At 46.2% G+C, this 18,612-nt stretch overlaps 1 protein-coding gene across 1 annotated transcript in view; it reads left to right on the top strand.

The window, feature by feature from the left end:
• Positions 1 to 389: 389 nt before the first annotated feature.
• Positions 390 to 18,612, top strand: part of LOC127322783 (uncharacterized) — a 43,907-nt gene continuing 25,684 nt past the window's right edge. The window contains exons 1-3 of the mRNA XM_071824859.1: positions 390 to 476; positions 14,598 to 14,922; positions 16,251 to 16,336. Coding sequence (XP_071680960.1) covers positions 390 to 476; positions 14,598 to 14,922; positions 16,251 to 16,336 — 498 coding nt within the window. The remainder of the gene's footprint in view (positions 477 to 14,597; positions 14,923 to 16,250; positions 16,337 to 18,612) is intronic.

Here is an 18,612-nt window from a genome sequence, read left to right as displayed (position 1 = left end):
CTTCAAACCTACATATTGGACGATGTCCCCAACTCAGACCAAAGACTCGAACTCGAAGATGACTCAATCCCTCAGGAAGACTCTTATATCTCCAACAACAGCTATTGAAGATCGGATGCCGACTTAGCCGCGCACATAAAGGGATAATTAGATCATGTCTTTGGTTGTCACCAAAGTCTGTCAAGGAGCTGACCTTGGTCCTCTTTGGACTCGCACTTTTGCAGTCGTCAAGGATCAAGTTCTCAATTTCTTGACTAGTAATTTTAAGGACATCTACGAGAAGTTGTCGACTTTGGGAGTATCTCGACAGCTACTCCTCTGAAGACCTCACGTCCCTAGGATGTTGAGACCAGAAGTTCTACGCAGTTTTTGCCTCCACTTCAACATCGATGACTCAACACCAGGCTGCTTCACCACTAACTGCTTCAAAAATCCCTGTTGAAGTCGATGTCGGCCAGATAAAGACGCCAACATATGTAACCAGCCCCAAACCAATAGGATGGATAGGACAAACTCAATCGCTTCGATTGAGCTACCCCCACGTATTAGGTATCCCTAGATACTTAGAGTGCCTTGTCTGGTGTGTTGATTGCTTGTAGTTCCCTAGTGTGCTTCCTTGAGTGTCTTTTATTTGTTTGTTGTGTGTATGTTTTTCTAGTCTTTCAGCCTGAAAAATACTCCTAGCATGATAACCTAGCCTCCCTAGGATGTTTTCACCCTCACCTACCTCGCCGATGTAATGCTAACTTCTAGTTAATTGGATAGGTTAAGGAAAGGCTCTAACTCTAACCCTGTTAGCTGTTGTTTTTCAAACCATCAGAAAAACCTAACCCAGACCCCTATCTACGCTAACTACTTTCAAGATCAGCCGAAGCACCTCTACTACGCCAACAAAGTAGAAGCCAATACCTTCAAGATCAGCTGAAGCATCTCTACTACGCCAAGAAAACAAAAGCCCCTACTTTCAAGAGTGACTGCACCTCTGCGAGAAGACATACTAACTTGGTCTAACCTTGGAGTAATCGCTCTAACCTCGAGGATATCTTCTTGAAAACCACCCTCTAACACACTGTCTAACAAGCTGAGAAAACAATAGTGTCAAAGCCAAGCTGCGTCACCTGGTTCATCTGGTACTCATCAAGTGAAGCTCCTGAAGATACCTCAAGACTCAAGATTAGGTGTAGTTTACCCGCTCACTTCTTAGCTGAAGTAAGTCAGCACCGACCCTCAAGCTGAAGATTGCCTTCGATGACCTCTGTTGCTGCTTCATATGGATACCAACCAGCCGTTTTATCCACTTACTAACTCATTGCGCGACCTATGTTTTAATAAACACCGTGTTTACCTATTGAAGTCGTGGTCTACACGTCTCCCCTAAAGATTCTTAATTGGATACAGAAGATCGATGACTTCTTCAGAAGCCCCAGACAGAACCACAAGGCAGAAGCTCTGAGTTTTTCTGAAAACCCCAATGAGAAATCTTAAGGGTGGAAGACTTCGTCTTCCACTAAAATTTGGAGCTAACCCTAAAAATTTTCCACCTTTCTTAAACACCGTTGGGAACTTGGGATGCACTAACTCCCCTCGAAGTTGTGGACTGTACATCGCCCCCCTGAGGATGTTCAACTCAAGACGAGAGATTGATGACTCCTTCGAAGGCACCAACAAGACCCGTGGCTGAAGCCCTAAGTGTTGAGGAACCCCGCTGAACCATCTTAAGGGTGGAAGACTTCGTCTTCCACTAAATTTAAAGTTAACTCTAAAAAGTTTTTAACCCTGCTAAAGCACTGCTGGAGTGCACTAACTCTCCCAGAATCTTAAACACCCACTAGGATCGCTTATAAGCTACAGATCTAACACCTACATTGAGTAGTCACCCTCTTCAAGAAGATCGCCATCAGCGGGAATCTACCGTGTCTCCCAGAAGATGAAGCAACAACCTTCTCAACATTGGCACCTCTACAGAAGAATGGAGTCTAACTTTCGTTAAACTTTACAACCCCTCTAGTTCTACGCTTAGTAATATCGGGACGAGATTTTTTTAAGGGTGGAAGATCTATCACACCCTAACTTTTGCAACCTTGTTTAGTTGTACATGTTGCAACAATTAGGGGGAACAAAAAAAACTTTTTCTTAGACTAATTAGATGAATTTCCTTGATTTGTTTGTTTTGGATGAATTTCTTTGATCTGTTGGTAGATGTATTGTCTTGTTGTGCTTGTTGCAATTGTCTTGAGTTGCCTCATAGAATAAACACCTCTAGTGTTAAAACAACTTATCAACTCACTAAATAAAACACATGTGTGGCCCTGGAAAATTCTTTTCCTTTCTTTACCAATGCATCAACCCTATGCTTGGTGATTTCCCCATAAATACCTCAACAAACAATTTCTAGTCTCTAGAAAATAGTGAAGTTATGGTCACTCTTGTATTACCTTAACCTCCTCCCTTTCAAATAATCAAACCTTTTGACCTAAACCCCAAAACCTCTTTTGGTTTTGTCCTATGACTCAAAATATTAATTCAAAGGATTTTCTCAAAAACCCTTCTTTTAAATTTTACTATGATCACCTTGATCATGGTATCGCAAAAGAGTTTGAAAAGGACATTGTTTTTTTTGGCACAAGGTATTTACCAAATGGCTTACCCTTACTTTATGGGACTTTAAAAAAAATCTTGTGAAAGCCTTTGTATGTAGTTTTGGTTTCTTAAAATTATAAAATGGAATGATCCATATTTTCTATTTCCTCCATGGATTATTCTACTCTTCTAAGACCTCTCCTCTTTTTCAAATATTTCAAATAAGCCTATTGGTTTAATCTCTATCAAAAACAAGGCCATAGACACCAAAATAAATTAAAGGCTATTTGATCTGTGATTAAATATCCATGGTACGGTCATCACCAACAATACATCTCAAATATCTATGTGGTGAACCATGAACTTTGCTAGCCAATCTGACTTGTGCAAATGCAAAACCTCCCAGAATAACCCTACTACTCCTTCTCACCTACTCTTTTGATCTTCCTTCAAAATTCAACTTGGGTACCACCATTATCACCACCGCCCCATCTCTTGTCCCTCACCTCTTATTTTTCTAACTTGACATTCTTGTAAACAAATTTGGCATAAAAATTATCTTGTCACTCCATGAACCAACCTAGTCCCTTTTTCTCCAAACTCTCACCATTTTTTTAAAGAGGACACTTACCATCCTCTCTCCACCCTCCTTTCCTCTTCATCAAATATGGTGGCATCAACACCACCAACTCACCCCTCTTGTTGTTTTTCTTGAAAATTTTGGCAAGTGACTTTAATGTCATTGCATGGCACCATGCCCCCTTTTCTTTTCACCCTCCCTTGCACCCTCTCTCCCCTTACCCTTGTCACCTTTCTCTCTCTCTCTCTCTCTCTTTGAGCAAACCCTAGGAAGGGGAACACTACCCCCTCTCCTTCCCTTCTCTCTTCTTCCTTCTTTTTGTGCATGGCCAGGCCATGGTGCCCATGCACCACCCAACCAAACCGCACCCTCCTTAGCCCAAACACCTACCCCTCTACCCTTCCCTGGACCCTCTCCAGACCCTTCTCACCGGCCCTAGTCAAGCAGCCCAAGAAGGGGCCCAAAAACTCAAACCCTAACGAAGCCAGAAGGGAAAACGTACGTGAGCAGCAACTCGGGGAGCCTCCCGCTCGAACCCTTTCCTTCCCGCGCGCCCCTCCCTCCTGCTGACGTCTCCAGCGTGACATCACCCTGCCCCCACCCTCCAACGTCACCCCTGACGCCAGCCCCGACCGCCCATTGGCCATGGACGCCGCCCACACCTCCCTCCCGCCCTATAAGAAGGCTCCCCCACTCACTCCCTTCCCTCCCACTCCACTCCACTTTCCCCTACACTCCCTCTCTCCATCCCATGAGGAGCAGCGACGCCTCCCGGGCCCCTGGCCGCCGGAGCATCCCTCCCCGCCCGTGGTCACCGATTCACCGTGAGGTGGCGGAGAAGAACGCGCTCGCTCCCGGCCTCTTTTTCCCTCCCTCTCTTTTCCATTGTGTTTGCCATGTTCTTCCGCTTCTAACGTGCCCTTCCACGTTGCCTAGCATCACCGGAGCCGCCGCCGTCGCCGCTCGGCCGTAGGGTGCTGCGAGGAAAGACGGCGTCGGGAGAACTGCTGTGGACGCGGAGGACGCCGAGGAGCCGCCCCTGGATGCGCACCTGGACATCCTCGACGCGTGTAACACCCCAAATTTCAATAAAAAGAAAGTTAGAGAATTCCAGAGCAAAATTTCAAACCAACAAAAACTTTTCAAAGTGCATATAGTACCATGCATAGGACTTGTGCATTTGATTGATATGCCATGATGATTGTTATTACTGGTATTTGATATGCTCTAAAACCCTAATGTGATCATATTAAGATCACCAACCAAATAAATCAAAGAAAGAGAAAATCCATTAAATGAAAAACCCTAAAAACCCTCATATATGCCCTATGGCATTTTTATAAATTTTGACCCTCGACCTATTTGGTCTTCACCATTAGTTGAATAATGTTATTAAACACTTATTACAACTTTTGGAATCAAAGAATTACAATTCAAATGAAATTCAAACACAAAGCTAGCTCACATATGATAATGGTCAAAATTGACAATTATAGTCTGATCACCACTTTGAGCCATTGCCATTCAATTTTCCCAAACCAAATCTTGCTAACTCTTTGCACCATTTCAAAGTCAACATCAAGGTGAACAACTTTGGTCAAGATCACCATGACAAAATCATCTTTGATCATGAGCAATGCTCATCCAAAGTCACAACTTTTTAACATATGGAACATTCTCCACTTAGCCATTTTTGCCAATTCTTGAATTCTAAAAATTCCATCACCACCTCTAATCACCTCTGGTCAAATACAACTTATCTCAACACTCACATTTCAAAAAGGTTCACCATTTGAATTTTTCAAATTTGGATATTTTTGCAAATTACAAAATCGGGCACTATTTGCAACTATTGCAAATAGTGATTCTACACCACCTAAATTACCCTAACCTACACCATTGTGTCCCCTGGTCCCCTCAAACCCTAAATGGTGCATAGTGATGCTAAGGAGAGGAGGAGAGCAGCTAGGACATGGCCATGCCGGCCATGTCGCCGAGCCCGACGACCTCCCCTCTCTCCCCTTGCATCCCTGCCCTGGCCACTGCGCCACAACACGCCACCGCATCGCCTAGCCTCGCCTAGCACCGCCATGGTCGACGAGAACGACGACAATGGCCGGAGATCGCTCGCCCAGCACACGCCCTGGACGCCGCTCGCGTCACACATGCACGCCATGGACGCGGTCAGTACACGCGCCGCGCCGCCACCTCGCTCTCGCCCTGGACCCGCTCTCGACGCCTTGAGCATCACCACGACACCTGGACGCCGCCAGACACCCGCCAGACCACGACCCGCACCCACCGCCGCCGGAGAAGGAAACCCTGCTCCACCGCGGGCGCGGCAGACATGGAAACGATGCAACACAACCAGGCCCTCCCCGACCGAGATGTCGCCGCCATTCGCCTCGCCTGGACACGTAGAACACCGCTACACCCTCGCCTAGCTCGACCCGCCACCGGAAGCGCCGCGCCATGGTCGACCGCCACCCTGCCCCGCAGCACTCAAGCAACGCTATAAAAGGAGAGCTCCCCTTGCTGATCCAAGCACACCACCAGACTCCCCACCTCTCACAACCACTCAACCACCCCACCGTTCATTTGATTAACGCCGGAGAAGGGCAAATTGCAAGATCGCCGCCGCGGAAGCCCGGCAGAAATCGACGGCGAACCAGACCACCTCGAGCTCCGCCACTGCTACCAGCCGCTTCGCCGTCGTCCACCACTTCGTCACGCATACTGCCAACCCTAGCTGGAGCCACCGTAAGCCCTCCGACCCCCTACCTGAGCCGCCGGTGAACTCCCCTCTCGCCGGCGGGACGATGAACCACGACCGTTAGATTTCGATCTAATCCAACGCCTCAGACTCGCCCATACCGATTCGGGTTTAGTGAGTCACTGACGCGCGGACCCCACCCTGTCAGCGCGCCGCGCGTCTGTGGACCGTGGTTGGGCTGGACTGGGTTGGTTTGGGCCGTTTTTAAATCTTGCAGCCCGTTTAGTTTTCCCGCCGGCCTGTTAATTCAAATCCAGTTTAAATATTTCCAAATGAATTTCAACACTGCTGCCACTTGGAAATTCAATAGATTTAAATCGGCTAAACCAAATTGGATGAACTTTATATTGTTGGAAAGCTAGAGAAATTATCTACAACATGCCACTGGTCCCATGACCAGATTCTTTGTAGAATTAATGTGATAAAAATAACAAGGCAGGGACTTTTCCCTATTCAAATAATTATTAAAAATCAACCAAAAAAGATATTAAGTTAATTACAACTCTAATAGCTCACATTTGACTTACACTAATTGTTTCTGCAAGAAAATGGTGTGGTCACTTTGCATGATCATGCCATAGTTTAATTAATGGATGATATGGCTAGTTTAACTAGTTGATATTGTCCAAAACTATTAAAGTAAATTATGTGGAGTCTTATACTTCATTTAAACTTGTCTCACATGAATTCATGGGATGTTTGTATCCCTGGTCCCAAACTCTCTTATATGAATTACTTGAGATTTAAATCATATGTAGTGATATTAAATGATATGAGGTGATCTACCTCATTTAAATCATTTTCTCAAATGATGATGATGAACATTTGACTTAGGTCAATATGAGTTCATACATGATTGTTTGAGAAATTAAATCTTAAGAAGCTTTCAATGAGAGGAAATTATTTCTCAAAGAACCCTATGGAAACTATCATTTACATATTAAATACAAAGAAGTGAATTCTATTTAAACAACACAACCCATGCACCTAAGTAGATTATTTTGCGTGCATAGAATAGTTTGTGTGTTTATATGTGATGTATGGAATAGCCATTGAATTAGTGAGTAATTATACTCGTATTCAAATTTAGACGGTAGCACCGGAGAGTACGCCGAAGAAGAAGGTTGCTACCAAGAGGAGGAGGAGGAACGGTTTGAGAACTACCAAGGCAAGCTAATATTCTTGCAAAGTGCAAAGCCCCTTGGGGCAAGGCACCATGAACCTTACCTTTTCTTACATAAGCCTATCCCAAGTTTTTACATTGCAAGTTTTTACTTGTTTTCTAAATGAGTTACTTTCATAGTTAACTTTGGTCAAAGTACAAGTTGGTTACTAGAGTAGTGAAGTTAGTCTCTTCCAAGCAAAGCAAGATAGCACCCCTCATGATTTAGAGCTAGTGCTAATGAAATAAAACTTGACTACTCTAGATGGGAACAATGTGAATTTGAAATGAATTTGAAACCTTGGAATGAAGATGCATTCCCTTGAATGATTTTTGAAAGTGAATATGACCAAGAGAAGATGGTGATTTTTGATAAACAATGATGTTGGTTTGAATGCGATACCTTTCCAATTATTAAGTACCCCCACAATACCTGATTATGGGTAGGGCTTAACTGGAAGTTTATGCGTCTTAGTATGGGTTCCCTCTGACTACACGTCATAGGGATTACACTTGAGGCTGCCTCCGTTGTTGAGAAATGATGTGAAATTGAGGTGAATTGTACGGCCAAGCCCTGTGCAGTTCCCAGGTTGACAGTTGGTCTTCACTGGGAGGCCAAGCTCATGGGGAGAGGTGCTCATACTAGGATTTGTAAGTGAAAGGTTATGGTTGATGATCCGCGTCTTTGTGTTACGATGATTAAGGTAATCCCGACGGATGAAATCAAATGTTGTGGCACAAGTGTGCAACCTCTGCAGAGTGTAAACCTATTCGAATAGCCGCGTCCACGGTTATGGACGGTTGGAAAGGCCATACAGTTTCCGATGTCATATCTTTGAAAAATGATGTTGAAAGGTGATGGTGAAATGACTTGTGGTGAATTGAATTGAAATCACCACTTGAATGGTGGGAATGACACTAATGTTCCCACTTGAGTTAGTTAGCACTTGAATAAGCTTTTTCTCAAACTTTGTGAACTAAAACTAGCTTTATGCAAATAAACTAGAGCTTAGCAAACCATCCTAAATGTCTAGCACTTACATTAGTATTAGTTTGCGAGTACTTAAAGTACTCATGGTTTTGTCCCTGGCTATTCAAATGGCCAGAGTATGAAAAGGAACAAGGAGATGACCAACAGGACGCCTACGACAACTAAGCGCCTTCCGACATCAAGCGTTGGCCTGTGGACTAGCGAGTCCTTGTATCTTACGCTTCCGCTATGTTGAACTATGAACTTGTGTTTGTTCGTTGATCGACAGATCAACTATTCGTGTAATATGGATCATGTGATTCCAAATTTGTAAGACTTATGGTTTGAAATGAATGATGACTGTGATACTTAACTATTATGCCTCGCAACAACAATATTCCTGGGATTGCGATGTATGACATAATAGGCATTCGGATTTAAAAATCCGGGTGTTGACAAGTTTGTATCAGAGCCATTGTTTGACCTTTAAGACCTTAGTTAGAATGGGCGTTCTAAAAAACTTAACTTTGAAATCAAATGAAAGAAAATATTTGTGAAAATCTACTACACTCTTGTCTTTGAGACTTTGCAAAATTTGATGAATCATGTTCTATCTTATTTTGAATCAACTTAAAATTTTGCCACACTTTGCACTCTCTAACTTACTCATCCAATTCTCTTTCAGATGGAGCCGAATGAACCCATCAACACCAAGTTTTACCAGCTTGGGAACGGAGGGAGCTTGATCTTCGAGCACGACCTCAACGCCGTCTCTGACTTCCTTGGGCGCCCACACCCTGAGTTTCACGGGGTTCAGTTGGACGACACGCCCGGAGGAGAGTTGCAGTGGGTGATCACTGCCAACTTGAGGGGCAAGATGGAGCCTCCCACCTCGGAGAGGATCCTCTTCTCCTTCCGCGAGAGCAACTGGCTCGACGGACTCGCACGTGGCCTTCAGGAGGCACTTGCGCGCCTCTGTGGACAGAACGTGGTGCGCATCCTCGCCTCTCGCTACGCCCACCTTGTGAGGCGTGATGCTGCGGGAGTGCCCATGGAGTTGCAGCCGCACCCAGAGCTGAGGCGCCATGCTGAGCACCTGGACTTCATGCTCTACCAGACCCAGAGGGACCTCGACGCCACTCGCGCTTACGCGAACCAGACCCATGCTCACATCACCGAGCAGGGTGAGGCGATCAAGCTACTCAACAACGATCGCAAGAGCCTTCGCCAGCAGCGTGCCAAGAAGGACGCTACGATTCATCGCCTTCGCGCCCGGATCGCGTCACTTGAGGCCACTGTCAAGGCCCAGGAGGATCAGATTCGTCAGCTGGAGGATGACGATGGAGGCATCGACATTCAGGGAGGAGACGCCTTCCTGAGTGACGACAACGACTTTGAGGAGGACGAGAACACCGAGGAGGAGGACTACGAGTTCCTGGATGCAGGACCCGATGACTACGTCCCGATCGATGTCGAGGATGAGGAGTAGTTGCACTAGTCTCACTTATGTAGGTGTGAGTTGTATCCCGTCCCTTGTATCGTAGCATGAGAATGGTTCTTAAAACCATTGGAGTATGTGTGTTAGTTTGTACCATGTGTTGCATGAATGAATGAATGTTATGTTTGTCATGAAAAGATTACAAGTTTTCAAATTGTTTTCAAACTTAACCAAAATGAACCATAGAATGTTCCCTCTTATCTCATAATCTTCTATATCTTCAGATGGCCCCTCCAAATCGCACCAACGACGCGATGCTGCAACTGCTGCAAACCATGCTTGCCGACCGGGAAACCGAAAGAGCCGAGCGCCAAGCCAACCTTGTTGCCTTGTAGAACATCACCAACCAAGGCCATGGAAATCATGACCACCCCGGATCCAAGCTCAAGAACTTTCAAAACACCAATCCCCCGGTGTTTAGCAAGACCGAAGAACCCCTCGACGCCGACGATTGGCTCCAGACTATGGAGAACAATCTGGAGGTAGCTGGAGTGGAAGCCAACGAGAAAGTTTTGTTCGCCACCCACTATCTCGCTGGACCAGCCCGCGCTTGGTGGACAAGCACCCGTGCCATGAACGGAGGTCAATTCATGACTTGGGAGGATTTCAAACTCAAGTTCAGCAAGTACCATGTACCCCCGGGTCTTATCAAGAAGATGAGGGATGAGTTCCGTGAACTGAAACAAGGTCGCATGACGGTGGTTGTATACCGCGACAAGTTTCTCACATTGTCAAGGTATGCCCCTGATGAGACCGACACCGTTGAGAAGAGGAAGGAGAGATTCCTGAACGGACTGCATGATGAGATGCAGACTGTCCTCGTCAACATCCCCTTCGCCGACCTTGAAGCCCTTGTCGACTCCGCCATCCAGATGGAGGGCAAGTTAAACCAAGCCAATGAGAACCGCAAGCGCCGCATGGCGAATCAAAGTGGATCAAGCCACCCCCAGAAGTTTCGCCCTAGCTCAAGCGGAGGTTTCACTCCGAGAAACAACAAACCCCAGATGCAGAACTCTCGCCCCGGTTATCAGAACCGGAGTGGAGGAAACTCCAAGCCAGGAGGCTACAACAACAACAACTACAACAACAACTACTACAACCGCGCTCCACCCCGAGCCCCTAACAACAACAACAACAACACCAACACCGCTCCCAGAACCGGAAGCAATGCCGTGCCCGTTGCGAACAAGCAGGACAAGACCACTATCACTTGTTATGAGTGTGGTGTAGTGGGGCACTACTCCAACGAGTGTCCCAAGCGTCTTGCCAAGCTCGCCGGCAACACCGCTACACCTGCCCAGCAGCAACGCCATGTCTCCATCGGCAAGAAGTTCGCCCCCAACAACCCCAATAACCGCAACGGCCGCCTCTACCACATGAACGCCGAAGAAGCCCAGGAAGCACCAGATGTTGTACTGAGTATGTTTTCTGTCAACCACATCCCTGCCAGAGTATTGTTTGATTCCGGAGCATCTCATTCTTTTGTCACGGAAGACTTTGCATCAACAAGTAAAATTCAACCCCTCAGTTTGAAGCATGTTATGATAGTTCAAATCCCCGGATCAACCACCAAAGCCAGAAAATTCTGCAAAAATGTACCCATCAAAATCCATGATGTAGATTTCTTTGCCAATCTAATCATACTCGGAACCAAAGGTTTGGAAGTCGTACTAGGAATGGACTGGATGTCCAAGCACAATGGATTGATAGATTGTGCCAAGAAAGCCATAACCATGACCAGCAGCACCGGTATCGTAGTAGAGCACGTCTCTGAAAAACTACCCAGAAAATTCACATGCAACCAAAGTGTATCCAAGCCAACTCTGGATCAAATCAGGGTCGTTTGTCGCTACCCTGATGTGTTTCCAGATGATCTACCCGGTATGCCCCCGGATCGGGATATCGAGTTTATCATCGAGTTAATTCCCGGAACTGGACCCACAGCCCAGAGAGACTACAGCATGAACGCAACCGAGCTTGTGGAGCTGAAGAAGCAGATAGATGATATGTTGGCCAAAGGTCTGATTAGACCAAGTGCATCCCCCGGAGATCACCCGTCTTGTTTGTGGACAAGAAGGATGGTGCAAATCGTTTATGCACGGACTATCATAAGCTTAACGATGTTATCATAAAAAACAAATACCCCCTACCCAAGATAGAAGACTTGTTCGATCAACTCACCGGATCCAGAGTTTTCTCCAAGATAGATCTTAGAACTGGATATCATCAGCTGAAGATCCGAGCCACCGACATTCCAAAAACTGCCTTTACCACCAGATATGGGTTGTATGAGTACAACGTCATGTCATTTGGACTGACCAATGCCCCCGCTTATTTCATGAATCTCATGAATAAGATTTTCATGAACTTTTTGGACAAGTTTGTCGTTGTTTTCATCGATGACATTCTCGTCTACTCCAAGTCCGAAGAGGAACATGAACAGCATTTGGAAATTGTCCTAGAAACCCTTAGACAGCACAAGTTGTATGCCAAGTTTAGCAAGTGTGAGTTTTGGCTGGAAGAAGTTGGATTCCTGGGACACATCTTGTCTGCAGGAGGAATTGCCGTAGATCCCGCCAAAATCAAAACTGTTATGGAATGGCAAGCCCCAACCACACAAACCGAGGTCCGCGCTTTTCTTGGATTAGCCGGATACTACCGCAGATTTGTCGAAGGTTTTTCGAGCATCGCTCGACCAATGACCCAACTGCTGAAAAAGGACAGAAAGTTTGAGTGGACCGACAAATGCGAAGAGAGCTTTCAACAGCTCAAGAGTAGACTGACAACAGCCCCAATCCTGATCATGCCGGATATCGCAAAGCCCTTTGACGTATATTGCGATGCCTCCAAGACTGGACTTGGATGCGTGCTTATGCAAGAAGGCAAGGTTGTATCCTACCTTTCAAGACAACTCAAGCAACATGAACAGAACTACCCAACCCATGACCTCGGGCTTGCAGCCGTGGTCTTAGCCTTAAAAGTTTGGTGTCATTACCTCATGGGTAATCAATGCGAGATCTACTCCGACCACAAAAGCCTCAAATATATATTCACCCAGAAGGAGCTAAACATGAGACAACGCCGATGGATCGAATTGATCAAGGATTACGACCTGGAGATTCACTACCACCCCGGCAAGGCCAATGTGGTAGCGGATGCTTTGAGTCGACTACCGTGCCAGTTGAACTCCATGCTCGCAACTGAACAGCCTAGCTTGCATCAAGAGTTTGAACAGTTCAGACTTGAACTTGTTAGTGAAGGATTCCTAGCCAGCATAGAACTGCAACCCACCTTGGTTAGTCAGATCAAGGAAGCCCAGAAAGACAACGCTAGCATTGACGGAATCAAGAAACAGATAGCCGCAGGAAAAGCCCCAGGATTCACCATAGATGAAGCCGGAATTCTTTGGTACAAAGAACGTCTCTGCGTACCATCGGACTCTGACCTGAAACAAGTCATCCTGCAAGAAGCCCATGACACCCTTTATTCAATCCACCCCAGAGGTACCAAGATGTACCAAGACCTGAAGGAGCAATTTTGGTGGCACGGAATGAAGAGAGAGATCGGTAGCTATATCGCCAAGTGTGACATCTGTCAAAGAGTCAAGGCAGAACATCAACGATCCGCCGTACTATTACAACCCCTCCAGATTCCAGAATGGAAATGGGACTCCGTAGGAATGGACTTTATCACCGGACTGCCCAAATCCAGCAAAGGCAATGATTCAATATGGGTAGTTGTCGATAGATTGACCAAAGTCGCCCATTTCATCGCCGTCAAAACCACCTATCAAGGCCCAAAGTTAGCTGAACTTTACATCTCCAGAATAGTCGCCCTGCATGGAACCCCCAAATCGATAGTGTCAGATAGAGGATCACAGTTCACCTCAAGGTTCTGGCAGAAAGTGCATGAAGGACTAGGCACTCGCCTAAATTTCAGCACCGCCTATCACCCTCAGACCGACGGACAGACTGAGAGAGTAAACCAGATACTGGAGGACATGCTTAGAGCATGCGTACTGGAATACAGATCCAAGTGGGAAGACTGCCTACCTTACGCAGAATTCTCTTACAACAATAGCTATCAAGCCAGCCTACAGATGGCCCCCTTTGAAGCCTTGTACGGAAGGAAGTGCCGTACCCCCCTGAACTGGTCAGAAGTTGGAGAGAGCCAAGTTTTTGGCCCAGATGTTCTTCGTGAAGCCGAAGAGAAAGTCCACAAGATTCGCGAGTATCTCAAGACGGCGCAATCGAGACAGAAGAGCTACGCCGACAAGAGACGTCGGGAGATGACCTTCGAGATCGGAGACTTCGTCTATCTCAAGGTATCCCCCTTGAAAGGAATGCAAAGGTTTCAGCTGAAAGGAAAGCTAGCACCCCGATACGTCGGACCTTTCAAAGTCCTCAGCCGCCGAGGCGAAGTGTAACGGCCCCGGGTAATACCCCTCTTAGATTTGTTTGTTCCTTTTGTTTTGTGCATATAATCATGACATCTTATCACCATACATGTTTTTTAATAAAACAACAAAAATGATTATTTTATTTAAACTCTATTTTGTTTTGCAATTATACCAAGGTTTTATAAAGCCTATGCCCTCTTATTCCTTTTTAATAAAACCCAAAACAACAATATTAGTGTTTTGGATATTTACAAACTTGCTTGCAAACCAGTGCCAAAGCTTTTTCGGGTATCTTCCAAAACTGTTCCCAAATCGTTTTCCTAAACTCTCTCTTTTATTCTCCTGTTCCCTACAAAATCTGTGAAAAAGGGAAAGAAGGAAGAAGAAAAATCATAAGAAGAAGAAGAGAGAAAAGACCCCAGCAACCCATTGATCCTTGCAGCTACCACGTCCACTCCCTTCGTGGCCTCTTCTTCCTGCTTGGCCCATACCACTTCTGCACGCCATCTCTTCCCTTCTTTTTCTCTGTCGTCTTTTTCAACCAGCCACGCAGGAGGCGTGTTCTTTTCTTCCCCACGCGGTCGACGCCAACCACCATCCGAACCTGCTCCCCTCCTGACCCCAGCAAACCCTAGCCCGCTTCCTCTCCATGCTCGTGCCGCCGCCCCTTCTTTTCCCTCAACCACGCAGACGAGAGAGACAAAAGCTTCAGAGAAAAACACCGAACACATCCGTCGCAGCCTCGCCGTCGCCCCGATTTCTCCGACCACCTTTCGCCGAGCCAAGGCCACCAAGAGCTTCCCCTCATCAAGCTGTTCATCATCGACCCAGGAACTCCTCGAATCCAGCACGCAATCGACGCCAACGACCCCGTCCTCTTCCCCGACTCCGGCGAGGAAACCGCTGTTTTCGTCAGCCTCCGACGTCGTCCGCCCCTCCGAGGTGTTCATCAGTTTCCTGGTGAGATGGCGCCCCTTTTCCCTCTCTTCCCCGTCCTATTTGCTCGCTGTTTGGCGTCGCCAAATTCTGACGGCACTGTCGCCCTTTTCTGTCCGAGATACGCCGCCTGAGTTCTCTATCCTTGCTGTCGCCATGGACCTCGCTGCGCCCGGCTAGCGCTGGGAGCGCGTTTTTCGTCTTCCACTTCATCACATCGTCATCTCCGTCTCCTTCGAAGTACGACTACAGCAGCAACCCCCGGTGAGCAGCAGCGCCCGATCCCAGTTTTCCCACTATCCTCAAGCTTCATAGTTGCCGCCTTGTTCGTAACTGAGCGCACGCACGCCTTGGTCAGGCTGCAGTTCCACCTTTGGTGCTGTGGTGTTCTGATGTTCCCTTGCTTCTGTTGCACTTCAACGGCAACCATGTCAACCGTATACACGAGCAAGTCCTTCTGGTTGGTCACTTGATCCAATTCCCAGGGCAACCAAGATCCAATCCCAGGTGAAACGCACAGCCATCCTGCTTGCTGTGTGTTGCTTCAATTCAGAACCTGTACGTGTTTATCTTGAGTAAACTGAAGTTCATCCTTCAGTTAACGCCCCATGTCGTTTTACCTATGATCGGCCCTGTAGTCTTTCAAGACTCAAAACGAGCTCCACTGGCTAATGCCTTCTGGGAGGCCCAAGATCAATCCCTGGTTACCATCTTTTTCAAAAATAAAAGCACACCTTTTATTCTGTTTTGTTCTCTGGTTTTCCAAACTCTTTTGAATGTAGAATTTCAAACTTGTTTTTCATCTGTGGAAAATAAAACCCAATTACAGGGATTTGAAACCTATCTCAAATCTGAACCTGTTACAACTATTTTGGAACAAGCAATTTGACCAATCAAATTAAATGCATTTTATTATTAAAATTTGACCATTTCATATCTTTCAAACCGTAACTCCGAATAAAATGTTTTATATATGAGAATTATTCAGAAAAATGCAAGGATCATGAATATGCCATTCATACATCTGTTTGCATCTCGCATCATGTCGTGTCGTGATAGATTTGCATTATCACCTCACATGTATGCGGAGTATTTCGGAATCCCAATTAGGTTTTCCCGCTCCGTTTAATATTGAAGTAGCGCACCCCTGCCATGTCTTGCCATGCTAATCAACACTTAACTTTGTCGGTAGAAAATGCAACTCCAACATAACTTGTTTGTCCGGGGTTCCGACTCCGCTTAAATTGGATAAGTTGCATCGCCACATCATGTTGCCATGTCATGCATATCATATCATGATCATGCTGATTCTTCTTCCGTAGTAGTAAGATTGCATACGTTGTGTGTTCCAGCATTTGCTTCTTCCCGGATAGGATCACGAAGTGGTGATGTGAGATACGACGAGTTCTCCGACAAGTTCTTCTGCAGCTTTTCACAGGCGAGCCCACCCCTTCACCTATTTTACTTTTACATGCTCTTTTGATCTATTGCTATCCTTATGTTGCGATTCTGTTGTGTCACGTGTCATATCCACCTGTTACCTATATGTCCGAGATACACCTCCTCGCCCTACCTATTGTTTGTTGTTTGCCAGCTTTGCGAGTCGTAGGCGAGTTTAGGGTCTTGTTGATATCTCGAGATGTCGGGATATCTTGTTGGGAGGTTTTCACATGCTTTATCAGTTGTTGGAGATACACATGCTTTACTTAATTGTTAACAACTAAAATTGTAAGCAGAGGCATCTGTGAGCCCCTTTGCGAAAGCATCGGAACTTTGACTTGCTAATGTCCCCTAGGACCCGAGTTCTTGTTATCTGTTCCGAGATTGAGCGCTCTACCCGTACGTGGGGGAATGGGACCCCCATCACTCACTACCTTTCCTCGAGTCTGTTTATTGGGAGCCACAACCTTGGTTTTATTTGCCCATATGCACGATGCACGATTTACTTCCTGTTGCCTTCGGGTGTTTATTACTGTACTGTACTCATAACGCGGATAGACTTATCTTGTGCCTGGTCGTAAGTGCCCGCCTGGACTATGTCGCAAACCTCTGGGTCCGTATCAGAGTACGGCCGAACTTCGTCACGGGTAGCTTAGTTGGGTGGCTCCCATTAAACTTTCTCTTGCATTGGGAACGGTCTTGATGTGAGACTCCACCTGTAGTAAGTGGGTTCGAGCATGCGTATGGTTACATTTGGGCAACCCCTGCAGGGTGTACATCTTATCGATAAGCCGCGTCCGCGGTTATGGACGACTTGGAATTGTATAGCTTGATCATAGAACAACTTACACCTTATTTCCTGTTGTTAATAAATTGCTAATAAAACCCTTTCAAAAGTGTGTGTGCCTTTGCAATACCTCTTGGCGAAGGGGGATCGCATCGGCTGTGTTATGTTTGCAGAGTATAGAACTGTTACCTTGTGCGCTCTCTTATCTTCTCTGAGTAGACGGATGTTGTAGCGAGTCTCTATTGGATAGTAGCTTTGCTGCCGCTAAACTCCACATATAGCCGGGTGAAGTTTATACCGCCCACCAGCGAGCATAGCTGGTCTTGTCTCGCAAGTACGTGCCAATGGTACTTACCCTCGCCTTCCTTTCTTTTTGTCTCCTCCCCCTTCTGTCGGCAACCGATGGCCCGACTTCGACAGGTACGAGATGACGACGTTAGCAAGGTTACCCTTCTGGCTTGGCCTGGGCAGGGTTATGGACGCCACTGGTTATCTTCAGGACTCTTAGTCCAATTTGTATATTGTCCGTACTCGGACGTATTCGAATTCGAACTTCTGTATGATTTGGATCTTTGTATTGTATATTTGTATCTTGACTCGTTGGAGTCGTTGTTGTGTATATGTATCTTGTGGGCTCTATTGTAATCCTGTTGTAATGTTACCGCTCGTGTTAATTCCTCTGGCATCACGTGTGTGACTCTTCGCGCACGTCGTGTCGGAGGGCGTCTCTGAATCGATATCATGCGGATTTTGGCAGGATCGCTGGAATCCTCATGGTACCGGTTCCGGGGCGTCACAGGTTGGTATCAGAGCTCAGGTTGACGGTACCCCACTAGTCCAGCCTGTAGGATAACCTTGTCAACGGATGTTGTTGTGTAGAGTGTCAAAACTATTTTCTAAAACTCGTTGGATAGATCTGATTAGCTCTGATTTTTCTCCTTATCCCTATTCTTTCCCTTCTTACCTTTTCGAGTTTTTGAGTCTTCTCTCTTATCTGAGTTTTCTCCGAGTCTTAGGATCCGACGTGGGTTGGACGATCTATGCATTATCCTAATAGGTCCGCTCTCGGAAGATTTTCCAACAGAAGAAACATCAACGGCGACTATCCTTTGTCTTACCTGTTGATGTCATCTTTGTTCCGTGATCCGTCTTCAATTCTTTGTGCCTTGACCCGTCGGATCTTCACTGTCAACGCTTGTCAGGATCGCCAATCTGAATGCTGGGAGTTGGTTGCACGATTCTCCTATTCATGTACGGAGTAATACTTTGGGTGCGGAATGGATTGGCCCCCATGCCGACTACTCTTATTATTCACTCTTGTTACATTGAATTGGTGAATCAGTGTGATTATTACTCCTTTTCTCTTTGTTCTACGGAGCCTGGTCTTCTGCAATACGAGTTCCAACAGAAGCACCTCATCATCGACGGGACAACGACTTCTTGTTGGTGGTGTCGCCGTTCTACATGGAGTAACAATTCTTGTTAGT

The sequence above is a fragment of the Lolium perenne genome, unplaced genomic scaffold, assembly GCF_019359855.2.
Source record: "Lolium perenne isolate Kyuss_39 unplaced genomic scaffold, Kyuss_2.0 unplaced96, whole genome shotgun sequence".
NCBI lineage: Eukaryota > Viridiplantae > Streptophyta > Magnoliopsida > Poales > Poaceae > Lolium > Lolium perenne.
Note: the sequence above shows the minus strand (reverse complement) of the source record. Positions and strands in the feature narration are given on the sequence as shown.